At 38.5% G+C, this 27,513-nt stretch overlaps 1 protein-coding gene across 4 annotated transcripts in view; it reads right to left on the bottom strand.

Moving 5' to 3' along the window:
- MAP4K3 (mitogen-activated protein kinase kinase kinase kinase 3) overlaps positions 1-27,513 on the bottom strand; it is a 72,705-nt gene that overhangs the window by 41,788 nt on the left and 3,404 nt on the right. For 3 of the 4 annotated variants that reach the window (XM_050315805.1, XM_050315806.1, XM_050315807.1), the window contains exons 2-13: positions 22,771-22,828; positions 19,827-19,917; positions 16,936-17,000; positions 14,682-14,737; positions 11,374-11,421; positions 9,211-9,253; positions 8,495-8,567; positions 6,285-6,416; positions 5,931-5,993; positions 5,768-5,849; positions 5,549-5,659; positions 530-605 (exon numbers count right to left, since the gene is read on the bottom strand). In XM_050315805.1, coding sequence (XP_050171762.1) covers positions 530-605; positions 5,549-5,659; positions 5,768-5,849; positions 5,931-5,993; positions 6,285-6,416; positions 8,495-8,567; positions 9,211-9,253; positions 11,374-11,421; positions 14,682-14,737; positions 16,936-17,000; positions 19,827-19,917; positions 22,771-22,828 — 898 coding nt within the window. Of the gene's footprint in view, positions 1-529; positions 606-5,548; positions 5,660-5,767; positions 5,850-5,930; positions 5,994-6,284; positions 6,417-8,494; positions 8,568-9,210; positions 9,254-11,373; positions 11,422-14,681; positions 14,738-16,935; positions 17,001-18,261; positions 18,378-19,826; positions 19,918-22,770; positions 22,829-27,513 lie in introns of those variants that run through there. The other variant, XM_050315809.1, reaches the window with a different exon arrangement.

Genomic DNA, 27,513 nt, shown 5'->3' with positions numbered 1-27,513 from the left:
AGACAGCTAAAGCTCTAAGTATTGCTCTGATTTAATTCAAACAAAGAATTACTGCAATCTGGGGGATGAAGTCTGTTTTTAAAAGCCAGTGATCAACCTCCTCCCTTCCTGATCTCTATGTGACTGTTTCAATTCAAAAGCGAAAGTAAGATAATTAAGGAAAGAAAAATATTCCTTTGCCATTCTGTTACTCAGCTGAATCTGGCATTGCCCTGAATATCCTTGCTGGAGTGGCATACAAAGCTATATCAATCAGCTCTCAGAAGAGCTCAGGTTGTGTCCTGTTCAATTAAGATGAAGCAACAGTGAGCCTTGCAGAAGTGCTGACGAAGGGTGTAGCCAAATATTTTACACCATTTCTTTTGCATAGTCATCTAGAATCTATACATTTAAGTGAAAAAGCATGTTTTTATTTTCCTATACATCATTAAAAAAGTTTCTGTGTATATCAGATACCCAAAATACCAGCTGAAATAGTATCAATGATTATTTTAAGAGTACTTCATATTGTCATATCACACGTGCTTACAGTTTATTTCAGAGCGCGTCTTTTCTTCTCTTCCATTTCTACTTGTTGAATGAATTCTGTGAGGCACTAGAAGAGGCTAGAAGTGAAAAATAAAATATTTCAGTACCAAAATATGCTCATTTGAAAGCCAGTATTGTGTGACAGTTTTTAGCAGGTTTCTTTAGCCTAATATCAAAAAGGGAAAGAAAGAAATAAAGTGAAAGCTAAATATAAAGACTGCATGCAATTTTTTATACTTAAGGTTAGAATTATTTAGAGACATTTCAACTGCTGACTGTCTTCAAGATAAAGGTTTTTAGAACATCAGATTTGAGCAAATATAACGTTGGCCAGTATTTGTTCATACAGCATTTCCTTTTTTCACAATTCAGCTTAAGGTAGTGGTAGTTTTCAAAAGAAGCAGCAAGACTAAATCTGACTCACTGGCAGAATTTCATTCCGTTAGATACTCCAATCATTATCCTAAACTAAACTGATTCCTAAAAAGTCATCAATTAGGTTGTTTAAGTAATGAGAAATTTGTCTGAGATTTTCAAAGCTGAGTAGAAAGGTATTTCTGGTACTCTCGTGCTGTGTGCTAAGAGTGATAGCGTAATTTCTACGTACTCACCTTCATATTTATATTCCATTTCTATTTTTTCCCCTGAATTTTCATTTACTTCTCTAGAGGATGAAGTATTCTGAACTTTTAAGACTTGGCTTTTTTTTTTTTGCCCCTTAGATTTTCTCTCTGCTTTCTACAAGCACAACTGTAGGTTCTCTTGGAAACTATAATTTAAGGTTTCTTAACAAGAGTACAAGATCAGTTGACAACTGTATTGTCCTGGTTTTTGGCCAGGACCCAGGCGTTATTCTACACCACCTCATGTCATTTCCAAGGGTAGAGGGAAAGAGCTCTCTGGTTTCCAGTCGAAAGACACGGCAGCACTGTCTGCTATTGTTCATTGTTTGGGGGTCCACAGAGAACATTCTTGTATGTGAATCACCCTCTCTTTCTACACTTCTGTTATTAATATTGTTGCTGCTGCTGTTTGTTTTCTTATCTCATTGCTGTTTCCAGTAAATTTTTCTTATCTCAACTCGTAATCTTCAACTTTTGTGCCTCTAATTCTCAACTCCATCCCAAGGGAGCAGCAAGGGGGAGCAAGTAAGTGGCATGTGGTTTGGGAGAGTGCCAGTGGGGGGCAGTGAATTGGGAAGTACCGTTCCTAAACCACAACATGTATACAAATCAGGCCCAAAATTAGCAACACAAATCCTAACATTACGCTTTCATACGTCCTTTGAAATGAAATCTTACTTTTTAGAAAAAAGTTATTTTTCCATGATGTTAGCCCAAGCAATCTCTGAAAAGCACATGTTCGCTCTGTTTCTGTGTTGAGTATGTGGCAGCAAAACACTTTTTTAATTAAAGCAGTCTGCTGCTATGATGTTCTGGTATGTTAGCTTTGATTTTATATACAATAATTATATTCTTCACAGGGCAACTTCTGACTACAAGGTGCTGACAGTTACAAAACTTCAACTGCTGTACCATCACAGAGAGTCATGAACAGCTCAGCAACTCTGTTTACCCCTCAAATACTACCACAAAACTTCATCCAATTCCATCACACACTACTACTTTCCTTCCCATTAGGATCCAATACATATGTACATGGTGTTTCACCTCCCATTTATGTTCACTATGCCCTTCTTTGAAACAGGAAAGACTTGCAGATTGTGGGTATGTATTTTCTCCCACATTTCATCAGTAGTTTTTTGTTTCTCACAACTTATGTCAACCTTCTCCTTCTAAAGTTCCATTTTGTTTATTGTGCGTTGCTTGGGGCTTAAAAATTGGTTTGCTATAGGTCAGAGTGCATTTCGAGGTTTCATCTAAGTGCTGAAAGGTTGCTTATTTATAATCTTTTATTAAGAGGCACCACTCAGTTGTCTATGTGTGTGCGTCTGTAATGCCAGCAGAAACTGTAGGGGAGCTGGGAGGTATTTTTGCCTTTGCAGCGATATTTTGAGCCTTGCATCCTGACACAGGTGTCTGTGTTGCACAACAGACCCTGCCCTCATGCCACCTTCTCCAGACCAGAGAATTACGTGAAGGAGTCAAATCTTCATCTCTCAGTCACGAGGACTAAGTCCTCAAGTCACCTTGAAATACATACACTGACAACAAGCTGATACGAACACCTGACATCTGAGCTGTGCAAGAGGACAAGGGAACGTAGGTTAACTTCCTGACACAAATGCCTTTTGGGCACCATTTCCATTGTGGTACAGATCTCAAAAGCAATCTTATCCCCAAAACTTAGACTGTACTAAGCATAAGGCACGAGCGAGCACTTTCCTCTTTGCAATCTTTTTGGCTAATATCATATCCATCATGAGAATCACTGTCACAGAAATGTCATGAACAGGCAGTTGTCAACATCTCCAAAGGTTTATTCTTAAGGGAGAGAAAGCAGAGTCACAACTGGAAATCATGTCTACGACTAAAAGGGAAACTAACTGAAGACCTCCCAGGGGTAGGGAATATCAGTTTCAGGTATTGTTGCCAAATAAATAACAACTGTATGAACAAAAGAACCTTTCTGATTAAACCAAATGATGGCATGGTTTTTGTTTTGTTTTTACATATTAAATATTTCACCTCTGAGTTTAGAATGATTTAAAGATGTAGTATGGCACTCCTCAGAGGTGGCAAATTCACATCTTAATTTCTACTTCACCAACACAACTCTGCAGACTATCCAAGCAGCAACAGATCGTATCCCCATAAAAGCAGCAAAGGCCAACTGAAGAGCTCTCAGTACAGGGTGCAGCAGACTTGACTTCAAAGACCACCATCAGACAGAAGAGCTCTCGAGTCTCCAAAAATGAAAAACAATTCACACCCCCCAAAAAAAATCAGGACACTAACACCACCACCCCAAAAAATGCAGAACTCTACAACTGGGGAGTAGGTCTAAGGCTCAAGATTCTCACCAGTGTTTTCGTACTGTGTTACATTTCACCTTGTTTTGTCACTTCTTTTTATTTTTGACGGATGCATTCAGGGGATTGCCACAAGTACAAGACTGGTCAATCCCTAAATTCATAGGAACATCTCCAGCTGCCTCTGTGATCAGGTAAGTTTTGGAGCAAGTTCAATTTTGTATAAAAGGAGAACATACACTTCTTATTCCATTCATTTTATTACAGGAAAGACCACAGTGCCAAAAACTGCCTTTGCCTGCGGCAAGGTTCTTTATCTGAAACACAAAACTTGCTCAAGGGGCGTTAGATAATTCATTACCACCTGCTTTATTCACAGAGGTGGGTCCCAGACTTACTTAATACAAAGTAAAATGTTTTCCTAAGTGTCATATCAATCTCACTTTGCAAGTGCCTTAAATGCCTTCGTGAAAAATTATGCATCAACAAGGCAGGGGAGAAATGCCTCTTACATCTAAGTAGTCCATTCAATGAAAATGGTCCAGCAGCACAGGTAACAATGCCTGAAGCTCACAGGAGGGCTCAAGGCCACGTGATGAACAATGACGGAGAAGTATCAGTATGCATAGCACAAAGCCCACAAATGCAGCAGGAAACCATCAGCAGTGTAAGATAAACAACAAATGAACTTGTATCTGAAAAATGCATCGCTAAAGACACACCAGTGGCATGCTCGCCCTCCGTACTGTCAGCCAGTCCAGCTTCTTTTAAGTGATGAAATTAGGTATTTTCTCTGATCATTGCTGGGAGGTTGTTTTCTCTTTGTTTTCTCCCAGACGAGGCATAGCTTTTGCTCCTGATACCACACTCCATTATGGGATAATTGATAAGTAATATACTAGACAACAGAAGAACCTTCTTACAGCTAAGTCACAAGGCACATAAAAGTGTGAACACTATTTGTAACCTACAAGTAACTATCAATAAAATGTGCACTGAAGGGACTCATTACAGGAAGAGTAATGCTACTATGTGTATTTGCTTTTAAAAGTATTAACCATTATTCAATCATCATGCTTTCCTCTCCTCCCCTCTCATTTAGAAAATATGCATTGCACTCAACAACGCAAAAAATTATCTATTTCACTTTGGCTTCTTTCCACATTTTTTTATTTCAGTTTCTAAGATAGACTAAGTGCATGTCAACTTGTCTTTGCTGTTCCAGAAAGTAAAAGTTACTTAACTTGTAAAATCTGAAAATTAATCTATTAAAGTAGTTGCTTCTTTCAAGCTTCTTTTCCTTTGAAGGCATTTTTAGACTAGTTTACCAATTAAAAAACCAAAAGTATGCAATTACTGAATCAATGGCATTTGTGTCGAAAGGATTACATTTTTTCTTCCAAAAAAAGGTCACCAGTTAGGGAACAGTAAACATTTGGAAAGTATTCACTAACATCCAGCGAAGTACAAGACAAGATGAAGTAAGAGAATATCTGTTTTCTCTTACTTAATAAACACTTCAGTCCTGCACTGTTTATCATCTTACATAAGCAGGCTACTTTTTTCCAGCTGTTAAAGCAGAAAATCAGAAACTTTGCCTTTGACAAAACCACAAGTGAAATCAAATTTCAGAGCATTCTAAGATCAAAAAATACCATCTGCAAAAAACACACATCAAACCACTTGACAAAAACAAGTACAGGATCATACTTTCCCCTACGCAGGTATAAAATTATTTTTATTAAAATGCTTTCTTTGCAGATGAATGGAAAGATAACTTCACAAAGAAACAGTAGAACACAGGACAAAGCTCAGGACTGGAGAAGCAGACCACATTTACTGTTGCAGAATTGTCGAAGAGCAACAATAAACAAAATTTTAAAGTAGTTACACCTCTTCAAGCCCCTCTTCCCCAAGTATAATGACTTGTGGTAAGTGCCTGTACATGTGACACAGCAACACAACCAAAAGCAATCTTTGAGACTATCCCCAGATAACTATACATTCTGGGGTTCAATAAATCATAATAATTAGTTTTGTTGGCAAACAAAAACTTAATCTGGTTGTATGATTAAAACATATTCCTACCTCAGGATCATCATCGTCAAAATCATGGTAAGTGGAATGATCTGGATTATTCATTTTATCCAAAAGTTCAATGGCAAGACTTCGATTTAATGGCTGGGTAACAAAGGGATGCTGAAAGACAGAAGGAAGTATACAGATTAAAATTCCAGCCACTCATATTAAGCATATTTTAATTTTATAACTTAAAAAAAAAAAAAAATCCCATACATAAATTTATACCTGTAACAACTTTTCAGCTGTGGGTCTTTTTTTAGGATTTTTCGTAAGTGCCATTTTCACAAAATGATGGAAACTATTGGACCTGTAAAATGAAGTGCTAAACATTAAAATCAGTTGCTCAGGAAAGTACATAAATTATCTACCAAAACAGAAAAGCAATTACCATTTCATTTTGTCCTTTAATTTAGGAGGCTGGAAGTTGCTTTTTGTCATTAGAAAAAGCGCTCTGAAAAAGAAAACAACAGTATTTCTGTGGTTACATTGCAATACATATATGAGATGAATTATTAAATACGTTATTTAGTTGGCAGTAAGAAGTCCCATCAGTTTAAGAGATGCAATCAGGACAACATTACTCATTTATGCACCAAAAACAGTTGTTAGAATTTCTATCCTGTTCATTTAGAACACTTATAGCCCAAGACCCTTGCAGCACACCCTAACACCACAAACCCCCTCATCAAATGGATTATTTAATAAGCTGTCTTTACTCACCAAAATATAACCCCTTACTAACCTCATTGGATGCAGGTCAAACATTGGAGGCTGAAGTTCAGCAAGCTCTATAGCAGTTATTCCAACTGCCCACAGGTCACAGAGCTGGTTATAGCCACCTTTTCTTTCTACTGCAGCAACTTCTGGTGCCATCCTAAAGGACAGAAGATTTTTAGGTAAACTTCTCACCACAAATCAAACATTCCTCTGTACAGAGAAGTTTAGTACTCTCTTCCCTAAAGCTCTCAATCTCTAAGTTCACTGCATATACATGAGTGCACATATACAGATACACCTAAGTGTGTGTGTGTGAAAACGTAATGCATACCTAAAGTTTTCCTCAATCATCTTCAAGTAACTAATGGGCAGTTTCTAAAATGGTCATTTAGGAGTAAGTGGATGAAATCAATCTGTCTCAGACTTTTTGCAGGCACACAACAAAACACTACTCAACAATCAAAGAGGTTGAAGTATAATTATTCAACTACAATAATATCAAAATAATATCCAAATTCACACATGGCCCCAGGAAGTGATCAACTGGCTTTGAAGAGAAGAATTCCAACAACAGAAAAAGTAATAAAGTGTCAGCTTTCTTGTATCCTGAATGCACTTGCTGTCACCTCTGTACATAGCACTCCCCAGTTTGTAAAGTCTGTCTCAGGTCAGGTGACCTCATTTAAGTTAAAGTGGTTTCACATTCTGAGGTGGCAAAAATCAACAAACGTAACCAGCACATAAATAGGAATACCTAAAGGAAATGATTCACTAGGCATTGTCACACCTCTTGAAGAGCCAATGTGAATTACGAATCTGATTGTCCTCCATAGTTCTATCAGGTGGCTAACACGTTAGCATTTTTTTTACCTTTGAACTTTATCAGTCCAGATCACCCGAAAAGTAGCAGTAAATCTGGAGACATAACTCAATACATGTATGACAGATGACTGTCAACTCAGCAAATGCTCCAGTAAATCAGCAAGCAGCATCTCAAATGATGCATTATTCAATTACAGGCATCCTGTGGTCACAGCACCAAGCCTGAGAGTTCAAGAAGTGTTTGGACAATGCTCTCAGGCACACGGTGTGACTCTTGAGAATGCCCTGTGCAGACATAAGTGCTGGACTCAATGATCCTTGTGGGTCCCTTCCCACTCAGTATATTCTGCATTTCTGTGGATCCTTTATCTGTAGATCTGAAAACATCAGCAGGTATGGTGGCAGGACTTATTTCAAGTTTGTATAGCTAAACTGTATTTAGATAAATTTCATCCAAAGTCCATTAAAGATATCAATCACTCTACATCAAAAAGTAGGGAGTTACCAAGGTAGAGAGGGAACATGGGTTAAACATGGCAAACAGGAGAGTTACTAACACTAAAGACTGCACAGCAGCTTATCTGTCCTGACACCTCTAATGATCACTAAAACTTTTATTCTGTTTGCAGCTGAATTTTCTTCTCCACAACCTCAAAAATTTTGCTTCACTTGTGCTCTCAAATCTCATTATGTACATTTTTTGTCTTGTACCTACTATGCTGTCGGACTACAGAATTTTTAATGTCTGTCTGGGAAATGCACAAAAGTGCTGTTTTACAGTGAAGAATGTGTCTCATTTACTTCAATGTGAAAGGGAACAACCACTTCCAGCGTGAAGAAGATAAAATGAAAGGCTGAACTTCAGGTAAGATAAATTATATACACTAGTTTAATGTGGGAAGACTAAAGATGCAGTACAGATAAACAGAAATGTGCCAAAGAATTCGATCAGTTTAAGCAAATAAGGGGGAAAAATGGCTTGGAGGAATAGTTCAAAAGTGGTAAAAGAATCTGTGGATCTGTGCTGACAACCAAATGAAACTCATTATCAACTGAAAAGCTGCAGAAAAGCTGTATCTAGGTTGGAGGGAAAGAAACATAAAACAACAGAATGGAAAATCAGGGAAAAAATATTGAAGATCAAAGTTTAAAAACAGAAACCGTGGATAGTGTTTTAAGTTTTACTAAATTAAGATAAATTAGTCAGTGATGAGGGCAGTACACAGCCTTTCAATTTTTCAGAGCATGAAAGCATTTTCTCTGATACTCAGCTAATTCAGGATTTAGCATTAGTAACACAGAAAGTCTGACACAGCCTTTAGTGATAAGTCTACCCAGGAAGTGTCAGAGCATGCTTTTTTCAACACTACTATATATGTTACTGTTATATTAATGGCCAAGTAAAACAGTTACCAATACGGGGTGCCAATGAATGATTTCCTTTTGGCAATTGTAGCTGTTATCTGTGCAGATACTCCAAAATCAGCTATTAAAAAAAGGTAAAAACAAAGTGACAATTAGCAACTGATTTGATATAATTAATTGACAGTGAACACAAGTTCGGCTTCCCCCCAAGAGGTTATTAAGTATACTGGAAATATTTAACAAAAAATAAATAACAAAAGCAAATAATGGAAACTTGGTGTACCTCAGATACCATCAGTCATCTCCCCTCAGTCACTTGCCAAACATGCACATGAACATGTCCCTCACCCACACAAGGAAGAACAGGCTAACACAAAAGACCTAACAGTTACATGAAGTGTTTTAACATGATAAAATACATATTTTGTGTTATTCAAGAGGTTCTTTCAGATAACCTTTCAAGGTACACTTCACATTTAAGTACTCTTAAATGGGACGTTTTATTTAAACGTTATAAACCCCTGTGATTTGAATTTTACCTCCCCCTTACAGTATCAGAAGTTCTTTTGCATCACTGTTCCAAAACAACTCACATTAACCCTCAGATGCTGACTGCATGGTATAGTTAGATATTACCAGCAAGATAAAAAAATTCTGATATTCGCTAATTCCTTACACGAACCATCACTTCATTAAACAAAATAGAGCATACTGCTTCCTAAAGCACATAAAAATATTAATAGCACTAATTTGTATTTACTCACCTAATTTTACATGTCCATTATCCGTCAAAAGAATGTTTGCTCCCTTCAAAAAGAAGTAAGTATACTTGAATTAAAACATGCAGGTTCCTCCAATACCGTATTACAAAAATTTATGTGAGATCTTATGGCAAACTAGGGCCAAAGACAAAGCAAGGACTGTGTTCAATGACTCTGCAGTATTACAAGGAAGTGTTTGTGAAATTAGCAAGTTACCATTCTGTTATATAAAAAAGACCCCTTGGATATACAAGGCTTTTCACTACTTTTCCATTTAGCCTATGGTACTACAGAGTTGTGTATCGTGCACAAAACCTCTCTCAAAAGACAAGAGTATGATGATTTGCCTGTCCTGATTAATTCTTACTTTTTTTGCTATTTACAGTGACTGAAAGGAAATGGGAACTCTAAAGGTCAAAGCGGAAACAATTTTATTTTCTTTTCATAAGTAGGAGCTGGTTTTGTCTTGTTAGAGAGCCATGCTTATTATAATTATAGCCTTAAGGACCTGCCTCAATATTCAAGTGCTTGGCAATCCTTAAGTGCTTTCCATCCTTGTGCAACAGAGATTCTGTTTAGTGCTAGATTTGGAGAGTTCATTTTTGTGGAGTGTCTGTACCGCTCACTTCAGTTCAATAACCAAAATTATCCCAAAGTGGAGGTTTGTATCACAAAATCACAAGACAGAAGGACTAAGAACAAACCAAATCTGAAGACTGAAACAGGTACAAGTTGAGTTGAGTGAAGGCTAGAGCTGGCTAAACACAGCTCCAAATGTCAGCACTGCCCATCAACTAGATGGAAAGGCAGCAGAGTCGAGCCTCCAAAACATGTTTTTACAGATTATGGTTTTTTACAGTGAAGGAAAAGTCAGGCCTGCAGTGAAACGCAACTAACTTGGCACATGTTGCACAAGTACAGTTAATGAGCCTTATAGATGGAGCTTGGTAAACAGTGTGACAGCCCAGTTTACATGCTCTTGACCTTGTTAACCTTTCAAGACCAACAGAACAGGTACTCTAAATATGTAACTTAGTTACTGAGGGAAGCAAACACAATTCAACAGTCAGGCAATCTGCAGAGGAAGATAGTACTTTTCCATGCTCACGAGAACAGCCTTTCAGAAAGAAAAGCTCTCTAACCATTTGTTATCAGCACAGTTCTGCTTAGAAAAGTATCTGTGCACTGTATACTTACAAGTATAATTTTTCATTCTATAAAGTATAATGGAAAATATTTAATTTTGGTGTTCAAAGTAATCTTTCATTCAGAAATTATTTTTAATGATTGCTCAAACCCCAAATACTCTCTTCTGCAGCCAAAGAGAACAGTGGAATCAAGCTGCATGACAGCAATCTCAGCTGAAGCTGCAATGTACATTGCATTCCTCGTCTGGAAAAAAACCAACCAAACCCAACAAAACCAACAGTGTGCAACAACACAAAGGAACATGATAATTTAATGTCAGATTTCCAGGAGGAAGCTTGCCAGGTTTAAGTTGCAGTCTGAGCAAGGAAGGGTTTGGAAAGACTAGGCAGTAAAACTCCTGGAACAAAAAGTCAACAGGCAGCACCAGAAGGAAACTATAAAAGAGTGTAAAAGTCTGAACAAGCTGCTTTTGATAGAGCTTTGCTGAGGTGAAGATTTAAATAAGTCAGTGCTAATAGCCTGATTTGCAGCACCTTCTCTATTTTTAGCATGCGAGGGAGGGGACAGAAGCAGCCTCCAAGAACCACGCGTAACAGCAGCCACTGCCCTGCAATCTGCTCACCAAGAAAAGAAGCAAGAAGCCAAAGCAACAGCTCTGCTCACTGGATGGTTCAAAAACAAGGGTATGCTGAGCTTCTTGGAAAAGCTATGGGAAAGAGCAAACCCTTCTTTTGCACAGAGCACACTCTTACAGCCACCTAAACATACTGCTCTGGACACCAGCTGATGTCTAAAGTTTACAGCACTGGTCTAAACAAGCAGTAAGTGTGGCTCCAATGAAAAGAACAAACTGTTTCCATGCATGTATTTTAAAGAAAGGTTTTTTCCCTCCCTCCCTTGGGAAAAAACCCCTACATATTCAAAAGTATATACAAAATTGATACATAACAGTAAAGACCACTGGAGGTGATGAAGCCTATTTTAAAAGCACAAAAATTCCTTTCAGGTTTTACTTACCTTTATATCTCTGTGCATTTTTCCTTTACTGTGAAGGTAATACAGTCCCTGCATAAAATATTTAGATAATAATTTAGTCCAACATTTTTCATTTTATACACATTTCTCACTTTATTACCAGATATATTTAGGATCCAATTCAATCTTCTAGATGACTCACTGACTGAAGAACATTTTTATATTTCAGTCTATCCTGCTGTAAATCTGCAAATTCAAAATATGTAGTAGCATATCTAAATATTTTAACTATATAGATATTAGTTATTTACCTAGCATCTAAAATACAGCATAGTTGGAAATAATACCAGTCACCACATCTGCTGGAAGAAGAGTATTCCCCAACCAAGTTTTCCTCTGGATGTGGTAACTGTCACCTTTTCAGACCAAGCCAATTACTGTTAAATTGCCTAACAGTCTTCTATTGAGCAGTCAGATCACAAGATAACTGAGGAAGTTCTCTCCTATCCCATTACACACTTCAATCAAACCTGGAAACATGCCAGCAGGCAGTGCTTTGGGTTTAATACTGGAGTTCAACTCTTATCTCATGGATTTCTGCAGAAGCATTAGGCTGTCTTTCTGGGTCTCAGTGACAGTACCAAAACATTTTAAGACTCAACACAAGTTAGAAACTAAGTTTAAATTCTGGAAAAATTCTACAAAACTGAATCCCCGCATGACAAATCATAGACCATGTCACTTTTGACACTCCCGGCTTATCTCTAAAATTCTCTTCCAGGGGTAAATCGACACAAACATCTTCCTTGCTCTGTGACCTCCATAAGGCTCTGAGTTCACAAGAGATCTCGATATAGAGATAGAAATTTTTTTGCCAGATCATGCAAGACACCATGGAGTTGATTGCAAAAATAAATTAGGACTTTTCAATTATTAGCTTTTTTATAGGCGGTATGAGGAAACACATGACTTGTTCCTGGAGATTTCAAGTGAACAGCATTGAACAGATAGATAGACAAGAGTACCCCTGAAGACACAGTTTTTGGGGAAATTTTTGACAGTTCATGAAAAGTTCTGTGCGATGTAGCTGATGTGCTAATCAGTTATGAAATTCAATTCCTTAAACTAAAGAAGCAAAAAGCTCCACTCGCAGATGCTTTAACCTGTTTCTCTGGGGGACATGACTAGCAGTACCCAGTTGGTCCAATAGTTTTTTAGAGTTCTCACTGCAGGCATGCATGCAGACCCAAAAACTACACTTGATTTGCTTTTTGCACAAAGTGTAACTAATCAAATCATCTACCAGACCATTGCAACAATTAGCATTAGCTAGGAAAGTCCCATGTACACTCCTTAAATCTCTGGAGGCTACTGGAAGTCCATCAACTTTTACTACTGCCTCGAAAGAATTTGCGGTCACTGTTTTCAAAACTGAATGCCTGGAAACAGGTACTTTAAAGGTCATATTTAAAAATACTTGTATTTTCAAAACCAATCTCACTGATTCCAACCAAAACTGATAGTGAGTGTTTTTTGAAAATGGATGATTCAAAGGGCTTCTAAATGCGAAGACTGCACAGTAATTTTAGGCATCCAAGTGAAACTCTGGATTCATAGAAACTGGTGGCAAAATTAATGTTGGACAAATTACTTTTATTTTATAGGAAAAGTGATGTTGCATTGTAAGCTACAACAGGATATCAGAAACTATATACATTATATCTGGTCAAAGTACTAGAAGCATGTACTTACAGGTAAATTAAAATACAAAAAAATTAGTCCAGAAATAACACTTTAAAAAATAGAGACTTGCTATTTTGTGTGTTTCTCACACACAATTTATACCTATTAATCAAGATATCTTCCCACACAGTAAATGATTCCTTAAATTCCATTCTAGACTACTGAAACACTCCTCCATATGCTGAGAAGACTACAGGTTTGATTGATGGACTATCTGGTGGATAAGGAATTGGCTAGATGATTGTATCCGGAGAGTCAACAGCATAATGTCAAGATGCAGATGAGTGACAAGTGGTGTCCCTTGGGAGTCGTTACTAGACTGTTGAATATTCTCCCCCTTTACTCTGATCTGGTAAGACCCCACCTGGAATGCTGCATCCAGCTCTGGAGTCCTCACCATGGGAAAGACACGGACCTGTGAGAGAGTCCAGAGGAGGGCCATGAAAATGATCAGAGGTCTGGAGCACCTGTCCTGTGAGGAAAGGCTGAAAGACTCAGGGTTGATGAGTCTGGAAAAGGTTCCAGAGAGACCTTATATTGTGGTCTTTCATTTCCTTAGAAGAAAGATGGGGATAAACTTTTTATTAGGGCCTCCTGGAATAAGACAGAGAGTAATGCTTTCGAACTAAAAAACAGTAGAATCAGAGGAAGAATTCTTTTATAATGAGGGTGGTGAACCACTGAAACAGATTGTACAGAGAGGGAGTAGATGCCCCATCCCTGGAAACATTCAAGATAAGGTTGGATGGGGCTCTGAGCAACCTGATCTAGTTGAAGATGTCCCTGCTCATTGCAGAGGGGTCTTTAAAGGTCCCTTCCAAACCAAATCATTCTACAACTCTATAAGAACAAAAGGGTTTAAAGGTTCAAAAACCTTCACACTCCCAGATGCCTTCACTGTAAGGAGAAAAAAGACACATCCTGTAAGTCAGCAATCTCTAGTACAGGATAGGGAGATGGTAAATGGCAACCAAGGGAGATGGCCCAGGAACAGAACTATCTTGAAAGAGTATTTGAGAGAGGCAGCAGCTCTCAGCTGATGGCATTCAACAGGTTTGCATTCACTAGAAGTCAAGAACTACTCTCTCATGTGGAAGCAAGACATCCACCAAAAAAGCACTTCCTGATTAAGTTTTACAGGTGTACTGAACCTGTAATTTAGGAAAGAAAAATGAAAGCTAGCATACCCACGGGGAGAGGCTGGTGACTTTAACTTGAACATCTCAAGTACGTAGGTAATTTTTTTCTTATTAGCACAGATTAACTATTAGATATGCAAACTGAGTGCTTAAATTTTCCTTCAAACTTACAATAACTAATTTATATTGCAAATATGGATTAAGAAAATATGCTGCTTCCCCCCTTTTTAAAACAAACATAAAATTAACAGCAGAAGGATGACAAGAATTTTATTCAATTGATCCAGGCAACTTGAGATTATGCAATTATACAAGTTTCTAGGCTATAATATGGGACCTCCTCAAAAGTCTGAGCAAAATGCTATGTCATCCAATTACCCTGTTTCCGTGGCATGGCACGTTACCTGAAGCTTTCACTTTTCGCCGTTAATACTTTTACAATAAAAGTCAAAAACAAGAACACGCTACCTGTAGTGTTTCTCTGCTAACATAGGCAATTTGCTGTTCTGACAGTGGTCCAGTCACTGAAATGAAAGGGAAAAAGAAAAAAAAACCTCAAAATTAGGTAAGATACTGCCCATTCCAAATTCATACCTCAATTACTTCCATTCACAGTGATAGGATCTTACACTGCAAATCTCTAAGTAAATGTCATTAGTTTTTACTGCAGACCAACCATCCCAAAGACCACCAAACACCTTTTAAACTCAAAAACGTCCACTCTCATTGGAACAGGAAGTACTAATTCCTTCCATATATAAATCTCATCATAATTAAGAGGAAAAAGAAACAGAAGGAATGATTTAAGCACAACTCTTTCCCCTGCAGAAACCCATTGTGTGCTTCTGAGAAAGGCTGGACTTCCAACTCAGTGACTCAGATCTGCAGCAAACTTTGTTCAGTTCCCTTTGAGCCCTGAGTAGTTCTTTGTACCGTTTGTGACCTGTTCTCTCCTTCTGTCCTTCCCACTGCCACACTTCCTGCTCCCTCCAGCTTCTCAACCCTTTTCTGAAATGAGCTATCAGCACTGCTGCTCCTGGGCCTGCCACACCAAGCACCTTCTCAAACTCTCCCTGTGAGCAGGTTCAGCAGTTTCCCAAGGGAAGGAGGAGTCATCCTCTCCCTCCAGGGTCCGACTTCACTCAAGTTTCTTAAAGGAAAACAAATTCTCAAGAAATACGCAAACCAAACGGTGAACAGCAAGATAATAATGGTCTGTTTGCCCCTAGTCACTGGACTTTGATCCTGAAAGTAAAGGGGTTTAAGATCAGGAAACGGTCCCCACTGTAAGCTTCTCACATTTTGCAGAGAAAACAAACAGAGAAGTTGGATGGAGTCTCTCAAAGGCCACTGAAGTAATAAGGAGTTAAGAATGAATCTGGATTAAAGAATCTAACCTCTAAGTTTCTACAAAACCATAACATTAGTATCGTGCAACATATATCTTCAAAACAAGTCTTAATCCAACTTCCCTTTTCTGAATGAGAAGCTCCAAATCCACACAAAACTATATATATTGGCACCCAGAGCATGTATATCTAGGCATCTGTGTTATTTTGAGAAATTAAATTCTGGTTACCTTAAATGACATAAGATTACAGAGGCCTACAGTTCATTTGGAATAAGTCCTTAGAACACAATAAAGATCAGAAAAGAGCCTTCCATTCTAACTACCAGCAGAGAAGCCAGAAATCAGCTGCAAGGGAAACCACTCCTGTATGACATCTGTTCAGGCACTTATGTGGCATGAGCTCATTTCCTACTCTACAGGTGTTCCACATAACAAAGCCTATTAAACACGACACTTTTCCCAAAATTAGCAAAGATGTAAAGGCTCAACAAGGCCACATTCAAATGATTATGCCATGAGCATGGTGTGAACTTGTGAAATTGTGCTTGTTTTAGTTGTACCCAAGTTATACGTAAAAAGCTCTTAGAGCACAAGAGAAGATTCTCAAGTTAAATCTTCACAATTCCCCTCTGAAAAACATCACCTGGGAACCACAAAGCCACTACTCACAGCATACTCCTTTCCTATGTAAATCTTAATTCCCTCAAAACTGATTGTCTCTTGAAAACTGGCAATCAATTTACTAATCCTCCCATTATCAAACAGATTCACACACAGCCCTTGTTTCTTTAACCATTCACTGCAGCCAAGCCTAAAGCAAATATACAGGCCATCTTTGCTTTTCACATGTCACAAAGCCAGCATAAAATAAATGGTAATAAAAAAAACCTTAGTGGAACTACTGCTGTACAAACATACAGATGATCACTGTTTACAAAGGACATGAGCATCCATGGTAATCAGTCCACTTACCTAGGTTTCTGTAGGCAGTGGTATAGATTATACTAAAACAAAGTTCAAAAGCTCAGAAACAAAATGGTTATGAAGACAGCACATCAAGACATCAATTTTATTTTTACAGTGTACTATTGTCTAATTTTACAGTCTTTAAAAAGTAGTGATGGGTATATGAGCTACTGAAGGACAGAAATACTGTCAGAAATGATGCTACAAAAAACCCCACCATAGCTGTAATTTTGTTTATGAAAACCAAGCCTAACCAATTAAGTAAAAACATAACCTAAAACTGACCTTCAAGGACTTATTATGGATACTATTCTTAGGATTCCTCCTCTTTAATTCCAAAACACTGTAATCATTTAAATTTTGGAAAATAAGATTTACTTATTTAAGGAATTAGTCTTGACATACCATGGTAAATATCCTGCAGAGAGCCACCTCCACAAAACTCCATGCAAATCCATAGCTTGTCTCGTCTAAAAAGTGAATAAAACCATTCATTAGTCAGATCTGAGAACAACACCTGTAAAGGAAAAGTCAGAGGACTATAACATTGTAAAGCACAACATAACAAGCTCCGTATTACAAAAAGCACAAGTCAAACGAGTATGATTTGATCTTTATGTTATACTTCACTGTCCAAACAGCAACTAATAAAATATCCAAAAATATTCTACTTTAATGAAGTAACAAAAACAGTATTAGTGAAACATTCACACTAATTTTTTGTTGAAATACTCTTTTCTGAGAGTAGAAAGGAAAACAGATAGGGGTTCTTATTTCTTCCTCATTTTCACTTCTCCACTTTTTTCAGAGCATAGGAGTTAACAAGAAACAAATGCAAAGCAAAACGCCCTAGGGGTATCTTTCAACTTCATCCACAACAAATTAAGTGAAAATAATGCTTTAGTCAGTGCTAGGCAGAGTGGAGTCCATGCTGTGGGTAAGTGCCTGCTCAGATGAAGTCTTTTCCTTCAAAAATACCTTTGGGTCAGAGGGAAGTTATTTAGTTGTTCTTCCCTTACTAAGGGTATCAATTCAGTTTGAGTCACTATACCTGCACAAAAGGTGCTTTCCAAGAACAGACAATGAACTGAAGGATTCAAAGGTCTCTTCTATTGTGACCAGTAGTTCTATTTTCACTTAGTAATTTTCACTGGTAACACGTGTGGTCACAAAACGGCATTTTGGAAAGCAGAAAATCTGGGACTCGGCTAGTCATTCCTGGCCATCAAAATACTCAGAGGGGAAAAAAAATCACATAAAACCACCTTAGAGTAGTTTGTAACACAGGACAACCAAAGGAATGGCTGATGGTTGTTCTGCAGCTTCCTTAAGAACCCTGGTCTTGAGTTTCTTGCATTCATAAGGCTCTGCTAGAACAGCTGAGACATTTGTGGAAGTGTTTTGCAAAGTAATGATGTAAAGTGCTGGGCTTATCTCCTGCAAATTGCAAGAATTTCTCACCAGCAGATAACAGCTAGAATAGCTGCTGTTCCAAGGAAGAACTGTCTTGGACGTCCACAGTTTACATGGCCCTCAAAGTTACACCCCAACTGCTTCCTCTGGGAGTGAGAAAGGTACTGTTCAAACATTACAGAAGATTTAAGCAACAGAATTCCCTTGGCTGTTAAGTCCATACATTTCTAGGGATTAATTAAAGCATTGCCTGAAATCATATTAAGTCTTTCCACTGAAATAACTGATGAAAGTCAGACACAAAAGCGATGTGACTACCTGTGAAAGAAAGCAGAATTAGCGGGGAACATGAGTGAGGAAGAAGCACTGAAGAAACAGACACCTCCAAGTCCCTCATTTGTTTCCCACAATGATGCAGGAACTCAAACAGGGATCCTTTTGGGGGCACTGAGTTCATGAAAGCCACTCTTTCCCATGTGGCTGCATCCTGTTTGATGCCAACAGCAGCAGCAGTGTGGAAGTGGGAAGAAGCCAGAACAATCTCAGCAGCCTTGGGACAGCAGCAGAGCACCCACAAAATAAGAGACATGAAGCAGATAAGTGCAGTAAATTCACACTTTTGCTTACTGGGCATTAACCTCCCAGTGTGCAAAAGCCCTACAGAAAAGAAAAAAAAAGAATATAAGAGGATCAGAAGAGACGACTTCATCTCTAATTCACTATCTAGCCTTTTATTACTGTGCCTAAGCACTCTGGGACAGGTGAGGATCCATGTAACATCCAACACTAACACTGTACACAGTTGTCTGTTTCTGCAGAGCATATGGCAAGAGCAGCAAACAAAACAGACAGGACCAACAGTACTGCTCAGCGTCTGCAACTTAACACCCAGGCTAACAAGAACACAGAAATCCGACTGCCTGAGAAATCCTGACGTAAACAGAAGAAATCCATGGGGAACGATAGGCTGGCAAGTGGCAAGTAAAGGATGAAGGTACTTTTCTATTGTTCTTAGCATTGAAATATGCTTGGAAAAAAACAAAAGGTCAGACACAAAAAGGTCTCTAAGACAGTGATGCAATTGCCCAGACAAAAGAGAAGCACTCTACCAATGAAAGAGGAGGGAACCAAGCAGGAGAATAAGAGAGTGACAAAACACACAGTGTAGTTACCAAAATTTAATTCTGGGTCTACAAATGTGTATTTTGGTATTCTGAGACAAGAGGGAAACTTTTTTGGTTTTTTCCTTAGGAAAAAACACCCTCCCCCCGAATACAGCACCAGGAGAAGAGGCACCATTTCAGTACAAAAATTGTAAAGAAAGTTGAATGCAATCATAACATTTTTTCACAACCTATTTTCACATGACATTTTAGAAACCCATCAGAAACAGTTTTTCGTTAGTTATACTAAGCAATCCATTCCTACTGTAACTAGTTAAAAGAAGCAGTTGCAAGAGAACTGGATATATTTGTCAATGTTTCTACAATGCAAATAATTTCACCTCCCGAAACAAACATAAATAAACCATCACATTCTGGTCAGAAGTTCATGTGTTAGACAAACAAGACATTCTACTGAAAAAGACTTAAAAGATACTATATACACTTCATACTTGTCATACTTATTAATTTTCCACTTACATATTATAGGTGTCAACTAATTTGCAAGAAAACATGACTACGTGTTCACTGAATGATTTTGCTAAGAGAAAAATTATTTATAGACACTGTAATAAACAGATTTTAAGGTAAATGAAAAAAAATATAAAATTGGATAACACTTATTTGGCAAATTGTGTTTTGCCTAAGTCACCTTTTAGACCTGTCCTTTACAAGGGGAGAGGCACACATTTTTAAGTGAGCAAAAGAAACAAACTGTACCTGAGATAGCTGCCAAAATAAGCAACAATGTTCGGATGTTTACAGTCTTTCATCATAATGATTTCCTGCTGCACAACAGCAAAATCCTCTCCTGAAAAGCAGAAGGACGAGTATTTTCATTGGCCTCGGTTATACTTACATCTTAACTCAATTTTCAGCACATGTTTATAAAACAAACATTCTGAGTAATTAAGACCAATTATCTGCAAGTTTCACAGATCTATAAATTAGCTGTAAATCAGTATTTACTAGTAAGGGCTTAGCAATAAGTAACGATATTCTCCTGGGACAGATGGACCTCATGTCTGCTGACACCTGTTATAATATTGGTCATAGCTCTTTCTAAAGTCCTTATTCTCCCTGAGACCCCTCTGTGTGCATCTGCATATGCCCTGCCAATAGCCCGGGTTCTTAAAAACACAACAAGACTTTGCTATTTTTGGCCACATGCCCAATACCCATTAGCTCATCTTCCTGAGCAAAAAAAAAACCCAGTCCCTAGTTAGACTGCTGCTGCAACTTTTCAGCAGACTCAGCAAGAATGTAAATTTACGGCCTGTGCGTAACTTCAGCTTAACGTCCAGATAAAACACTGACATAGGTGTGGCATTTACCTGAGTCTCACTGTTCGGTACCATGGTTCTCCTGGTCTTTCTATAAAAGGTTCTTACTGGATGTGTACACTGAGAAAATCATGTATGAAACTGAAAACACAACTGAGATGTTTTTATTTTGGTAGTGTTATTTCATATGTAAGTTAAAGAAGGCAGAAAACCCCATAAAAAGTAAGAGAATGATAGTAACAGAATATTTGAAAGCCTTCTTAACTTTTTATTGTTTTAAATAAATACGCCTCATGTGCTCTTTGTAGTTCAGTCTCTTACACTGGGACTCCTCTGAAATTTCTTTAGCCATAAGGGTAAACTAGAGCTAGTCTGGTATGTTATTTTGAAATAAGTTCTTCTCAAGTTTCTTTAGTTAGACAAACATAGTACACAAAAACCAATTAATTTTTATGAGCCTCAAGGCCTTTACTGGTGAAACAAGCCTGAAGGCCTAAAATAACCATTTAACTCCATGAAGAACTTGAGACGCTTAAGTTGAAAAAACAGGAACATTCAAAGTCTGTCACAATTCTCTTTTTAGCACTCTGCTGTAGTGCCCCTGAGCATAACTTAAACTGGAAACCAAAGTGATTGCCTAAAAACCTGAACAGACACTAAGCTCCTATGTGTCACAGTCCAAAAATCAATTCTCAAATATGACTGTTAATAAATTTCAAAAGAAAAACAATAAATTCCAACAGAACTGGCCAGGCTTTACCTAAGAAAATATGTTTTAAGCTCCTCCCAGTAAATTAACATACTGATGGACCTATCAACTGGGTTATTTATAACCAGAAAGGTGATGTTCCTTTGTATTTTATTTAACTGATAGCACATTGCAAATCACAAGCTGAAAGTTAACATCTATCTGTGTGTATTGCTGGTGGCTTGCTGTATCCTAGCTAGACTTTTAAAGACACAGACACTACAGAACACAGAAATTATTCTCCCGTACAGACAGGTATCCCTGTGAAAGGACACGATTCCCCCAGTATTTGATCAGTGTTCACAATGCATTCAAAATGAAAGTAGCATAAAGCCTTCACACTCTCTCCCAGTCTGCAAAACTTCCAAAGAAAGCCAGTGCCACGGTCCTAGAATGTGGTCACTGCCTGCCTGAATTCTCACCCAAGGCTCCATCACAACTGGAAGTGACAACTACAGAGAGAAACCAAGCTTAGTGAGCAAAGAGAGGGCAGCTAAAGCACATTCTCTGCACACCACCCAGGTGTCTAAAGGCTGCCAAAAATATTTAACTGCAAGGTTCCAGTTGTTCACCCCCTCACCACAGCACGACGGAAAGTTACCCCTGCTGCAGCACATCCCTGGGCTCTGCCCACAGCTCAGGGAACGCACACAGCATGATTCTCGTGCTCGGCTTAGCTGGATTGATAACCCATGTCATGCAAAGCCAAGGACTCCAGCAACTGGGAACTGACATAAAAAAAACCAAAAAGAACTAGACAAGAGCATCTGAGAGCACACTTTCAGTTTGAGTAAAAGAAGTGTGATGAATATACACTTTTTGAACCATCTAGTAACAAACAAACTGTCCGTATTGAATTTTTAAATGTGCAAGCACTGCAAAAACAACATTTCTAATCAATTCCAGAATTTTAAGAAAAAGGAAAAAACCTGTACCTTCTTTCCCTTCTTGCCTACATACACCTTAAGGATCAAAACAGGTAATTAAAATATCACACACAATATTAAATCTGAAAATGGAACACCAAAAGTTAGAAGCTGAACAAAAAGTCTGGATTACTGTCCTCCTGTTCAGCAAGCCTGTTATTAATAGAACAGCACTTCCAGGCTGAGACTGATCAGTAGGGCACACGTACTTTGTGAAATCACAACAGAGGCAGAGTGCAAGCACAAATCTAGCAGACAGTGAAGTCTTAATCATAGTCTGTCTCCAAATTTCAGGAAATGTACTCAACTCCCAGATACTCATGTTCAGCTATTATTTCACCCTTCTTTTTATTTTTCTTCCTCTACTCTTTTTCCTGGCGAGTCCTTTTCTGCCTTGCTGTCTTCCTCATTTCTTTTGTTCTAGAGGTTTTTGTATCACATGGATTAAAAGCTTATTACTGAAGACAAAAAACCCACAACTCTCACTGAAATTTCAATCAGTTCTCATTTCACTGTTCTTCAATTACATTTTTCCTCTCACATCTTGCTTGTCACGACTGCTATTTTTTAGAACAATGTATTCCTACAGCAAAAGGCAACAATTATCCCTTCTTTCAGTAAGTGGACTAGATTGATTTTGTATGATTGTTATCTTAAGTACAAAAATATTTAGATTTTGTGGTGTATTTCAATTAAGAAACACTTACCTGGTTCTAGTTTTATTACTTTAATTGCTGCTAGCTCCCCCGTGTTGACATTTCGAGCCTATAAAAACAACAAAAAAAAAGGGAATATTTAGAGCACAGAACACAGCAACCAGCTCTGCATTCTCAACTTGATGTTCTCTGACAACATGTAGTCAAAGAGCAGCTGAGAAACACAAGGGTTGAACAAAGAAACCACTTGTTGGGGAACACTAGACAATTAATTTGTACTGAGAGCTGAAGCTTTAGTCTGCTCAGGAAACTACAGAGCCACACAACACTCCTAAATTATGCAAGTCCTTGACCATGCTGTGCTTCCATATTAAAATCCACAAACAAACCAGCCGCTGAGAGACTGACTGGAAAGCAGGTCTGACACTCACAGGTCTCACAGAGGACAACTGAGGCTCAGGGGACATCAAGGGCTGTGCCCTGCAGTGTGTGACCTCTTCCAAGACTCCCACGAGAGCAGTGAAACACTTCCTGAGGATTTCACTACATGCCCCTTGGTCCTTACTCTCTGCCAGCAACAGTATCTTCCCCTTGCTGCAAGGCTGCAAAAAGGCAAGCCAGCAACTAAGGAGTTAGGAAGCATTCCCTGGATACAAAGCAGCTCTGAGGCCAACTGCAGTAGCAATGACTCAGGAGCTTCACTGCATTTTGTACGGGGCTCTGTCCTGCTAAGGCCTCCCTTCAACCGAGCAACCAAGGAAGTTATATTTTTAAAAAGCCATTAAGAAGCAACATAAATTATCTGCAGGCTGAGGGTCAGTGATAGATTCTGAGACCAGTGAAAATACTGCAAAAGTCAAAGAGTAGTCCCAACCTGATTGACTGTGAAAAAACAGTTAAAAAATAAATTTTGTCTGGTAGCCTTCCCTGTAAGTCGTTATTTGCCCACCCCACCGATGGCAGCAATGTCTCCATTCATCATTGGTGGAAAAAAGATATTAAGAAAAGGAGTTCCTTTTATCTGTACCAGAAAATCAAGACAACACATGAGGAAGTGGCACCACTAAAGCATGAGCTAGAATTTTTACTCCTCATTTCTTTTCCGAACACATAGCATGAAACAAACACACGGGCAAAATGTTCAGTATTTTTTAACCTCCAAGATAAACAATAAAATTACAGAAACTTTAACAAAGACCTGTGATCATCAGAGTGCCTGTTAATACACACTCACTTCAGGGCAACTTGTACTATTAAGATAATCAATGAGATACGACTGTAGTGGGTACAAGTGGAGAGATCCTGAAGTTCCACATCCTGCACACAGCTGTAACCTGCAAGTCAGGATGGAAAAATTTCACAGGCCTCAGAGACACTGCTAGTAAATTTTTAACAATACTGTGTCCAACTGTCAGGAATTTGTTTCTGTGACTATGGTTCCATAGGCCACTATGTTCTGTGGCAACAAAAGCAAGGTAGAAGGTGAGTATGAGCTAGCGACAATTTCAATTTAAGTTTGATTAAAGCATATAAGATACTCATCACAAGTTGTTGTGGTGGTGCCCAAAAGAAACTATCGCTACTAGACAGGCAAATCTATAGATACATAAGAAGCAGGACATGTAGAATGCCAGCCAAAGAAACAGTCCAAGCAGCTGGCAGCCTTGCCAAACCTGCACTCCCCAACACCTCAGGGCTGATTCAGTCCCCTCCCATTGCAAAGGGAGTTCATCTTCAATGTCATGTTTTCAAAAACTGTTCAAACTGTTGTCAGGGAAGAACAATTGTTGTGTCTTTTCACCTTTAGATTAGGCATTTCTTCCTTTCTTCAGCATCAGCAGCAATGGGACTCTCTGGCCAGCTGGCGATTGGTTGGACTAGTATCTGCCTGAGCTTATGAAAGCCAAAAAGGAGGAACAAAACCCGATTTAATGCAGGTCACCAATACCAGGCTACCCACTGCTTAAGGGCGTAGATTAAGAAGACAGGACTCCAAGTCAAGAATCTGATTAAGTTATAATTTTGCGTCCTGTTCCATTTGGGTTATCAGCACTGAAGGTGTTGTCAAGAGTAGGAATATGAATTACCTTTGTTAATCTGAGTATATAAAAATATTATGCTAATTGTAGTCACAAAAGGGTTCCTTGCAAAGACTAAGAATGAGAACGAGGTGCCCCTGACAGGTTTTACTAGATCTCAAATACCTTTGAAATCATCAGTTGTGAAACAATTACTCATCTGAGCTCACACTAATGAGTGACTGAGAATGACTGGAGTACGTACGGTTTCTAACACCTGTTGGAGCTGGCTCCAACTCTGAATTTGGGGGTGCTTGCATACATATCACGCAGCACCTCAGGGTGTGGAAGACACTGCCTTGGGTTTTTATGTAAGAAAAATCACACCAATCGTTTACGGGGTTTGAGACTGGAGAATCAGTAAGTACTAGGCAGGTGAAGAACAATTTCAAACAAGTACTTTTGAGCCTACAAAATGCAACTAAAATTTTGAAGAGGCTCACGTAAGAAAACCCATATTCATTTTTTGTTTCCACTTGCATTGTAAGTCCTCTAACTCCCAGCCTTTGTGATATTGAGGTTTACAGCATCCATCCCTGTTTCCAGAAGCAGGATCCTTCAACCACTTCCTTCAAATACAGATTTCACTATCTCAATGGGAATGCATTAGGTTTTCTAGAGGCAAAGATTAGCCCACAATGCCTGCATCTACATGCAGGTACTTTATTAAATGTGTAGTGCATTTATATACAATGTATGCTCTAGAAAATGATAGAGGAATCCTAATTTTATCAACAGCAAAAAAGAATGATACTCTTCCAGAGATCTAGATTGCCATCTGGGGAGAAGTTTCAAAAATTCCACCAACTGCTAAGTCAACTGAAGAGGCACTGCATAATTAAACAGGAAACAATTACAAGCGTCTCTGTAACAACAGCAGGATGACAGATAAAAATGTTATGTAAAAAAACTACCACCAACTAGAAATAAAACCTAAAAAAAGTGCCAGGTTTTATTGTTACTCTACTTGCAAAAATTAATTAACAAAAATGCTTCAGAATTGTAAAGACCTTACTACTCTGCAATAGAGAACTGAAGAGCAATGGAGTGAGGCAGTACTGATGTGCTCTAGTTGGGAAACACCAGTCAAGCAAAAGATGTGCAAATGGTGTGTGCCTGAGAAGGACAGGATTTAGCACTGCCCCTAATATAGTCCAGTTCATAAGAAGAAGAGATCTGTGCAGCTGAACCAGTAGAGATGTAAAATCCGAGGAGATAAATCTCTTGACAAGTTTATATTTGTCCTTCAAAGGGAAACTAATAATACAAAGCATATAATGCTGCAACAAAAACTAAGCCAAAAAGCAAAGACAGCAACAACAAGGGCTTTTGGTTTTGACCACTTCCTGTGTGAACTGTTGAACAAAATGATTTCTAAACAAGTTACTACTTCATGGGATAACTGGTTCCAGGGTACAAACAGGCTTCCTGAGCCTGATTAGCTCTGCTCTTCAGGAAAACACACCCAAGCAACTCCCCAGCCCTCTTGCTTCCAGCCCTACAGTCCTTCTCTTCAGCCTCTCTCAAACCCTCAGAACTCCCCTACCTAAAAACAGTTCGCTTCCAACATTCTGGTAGAAAGTGCGATACCACAACCCAATAGAGTGATAATTTTAGAAAGCAATGCTTTGATAAATTTGATGTTAAACAAAAGGATCTGAAACTAGGAAAAACAAAAATCTCTGTGCAAGGCACAGACTACTGGTTAAGGAAACCCCAGTCCCACAAACTAGGCCTTGTAGTACTTAATCAGTGCAGTAAAAATGGGACGGCAGAACACCCACCTCCCTCTCTACCTAACAAGTTTCAAAAGCCAATTAACGCTGAATAGACAGAGCCTTCCAAACAGATATTTATTCCTAACAAAATCATAAAAAGCTTCAAAAGTTGTAATGTCAAATCAGGAAGAAAGGAAGACTAAAATGCCTATCAAAAAGAAGACAACTGAAAGGCACGGTTTCAATATTTCAGAAGCAGCAAACTGCAGAAGAATCGCCCTTGGATCACTCCAGGAAAGAGGACCACAGGTATACACGTGGAGAGAAGAGATTTGTGTGCAGGACACTGCAAAATGGAAGTTCATCAGGTTTCAGGTTCATCTGACCTGAACATGTTCTCTTCCAGCAACACACAGAAGCTCTGTCAGCAACCAGACACTCCAAAACACGGATGGCAGCAGAAAGCAGTAACAGTCACCAGGTGTTCCCCACGACATACCCACAGAATCCTAAATTTTCATTGTGAAGCAGTTGAGCTGGTGAATACATGACTTCCCTCACCAAAACAAACTTCCCTGCCAAAGGGCTGGGAAACAGAAAAATCAGGCTTTTCTTTTTTTAAAAAATAAGACCTCAAGCAAAGTGCACCCCACCAAGTTCTGTGTCTTCATTTGTTACCTGGCTGAAGCCAGGTAACATTAATGTTAACATTAAAATTAATGCCAAAAAGAACTGAAATAAGTCATAACCCTTGCAGGAACAACAATCTCACTAATTATCACAGCTGTTTGAATTTCAATAAAGGGGAAAGTAAAAGAAAGGTCTTTTTAGTAGGGTGCTGAAAATCATTGGAAGGGTCCACCTACACAAGATGAATGATCTCTGAGATGGCAAATAAAGTTCAACCTTTATTAAACCAAAGCAGTATCTTTTTTTTCAAGATATGCTGTGATATAAATTTACCACACGAACAAAAGCAATGGACCTACAGTCACCTC

Source organism: Myiozetetes cayanensis, unplaced genomic scaffold (genome assembly GCF_022539395.1).
Source record: "Myiozetetes cayanensis isolate MyiCay16 unplaced genomic scaffold, myiCay2020 scf2-11, whole genome shotgun sequence".
NCBI lineage: Eukaryota > Metazoa > Chordata > Aves > Passeriformes > Tyrannidae > Myiozetetes > Myiozetetes cayanensis.
Note: the sequence above shows the minus strand (reverse complement) of the source record. Positions and strands in the feature narration are given on the sequence as shown.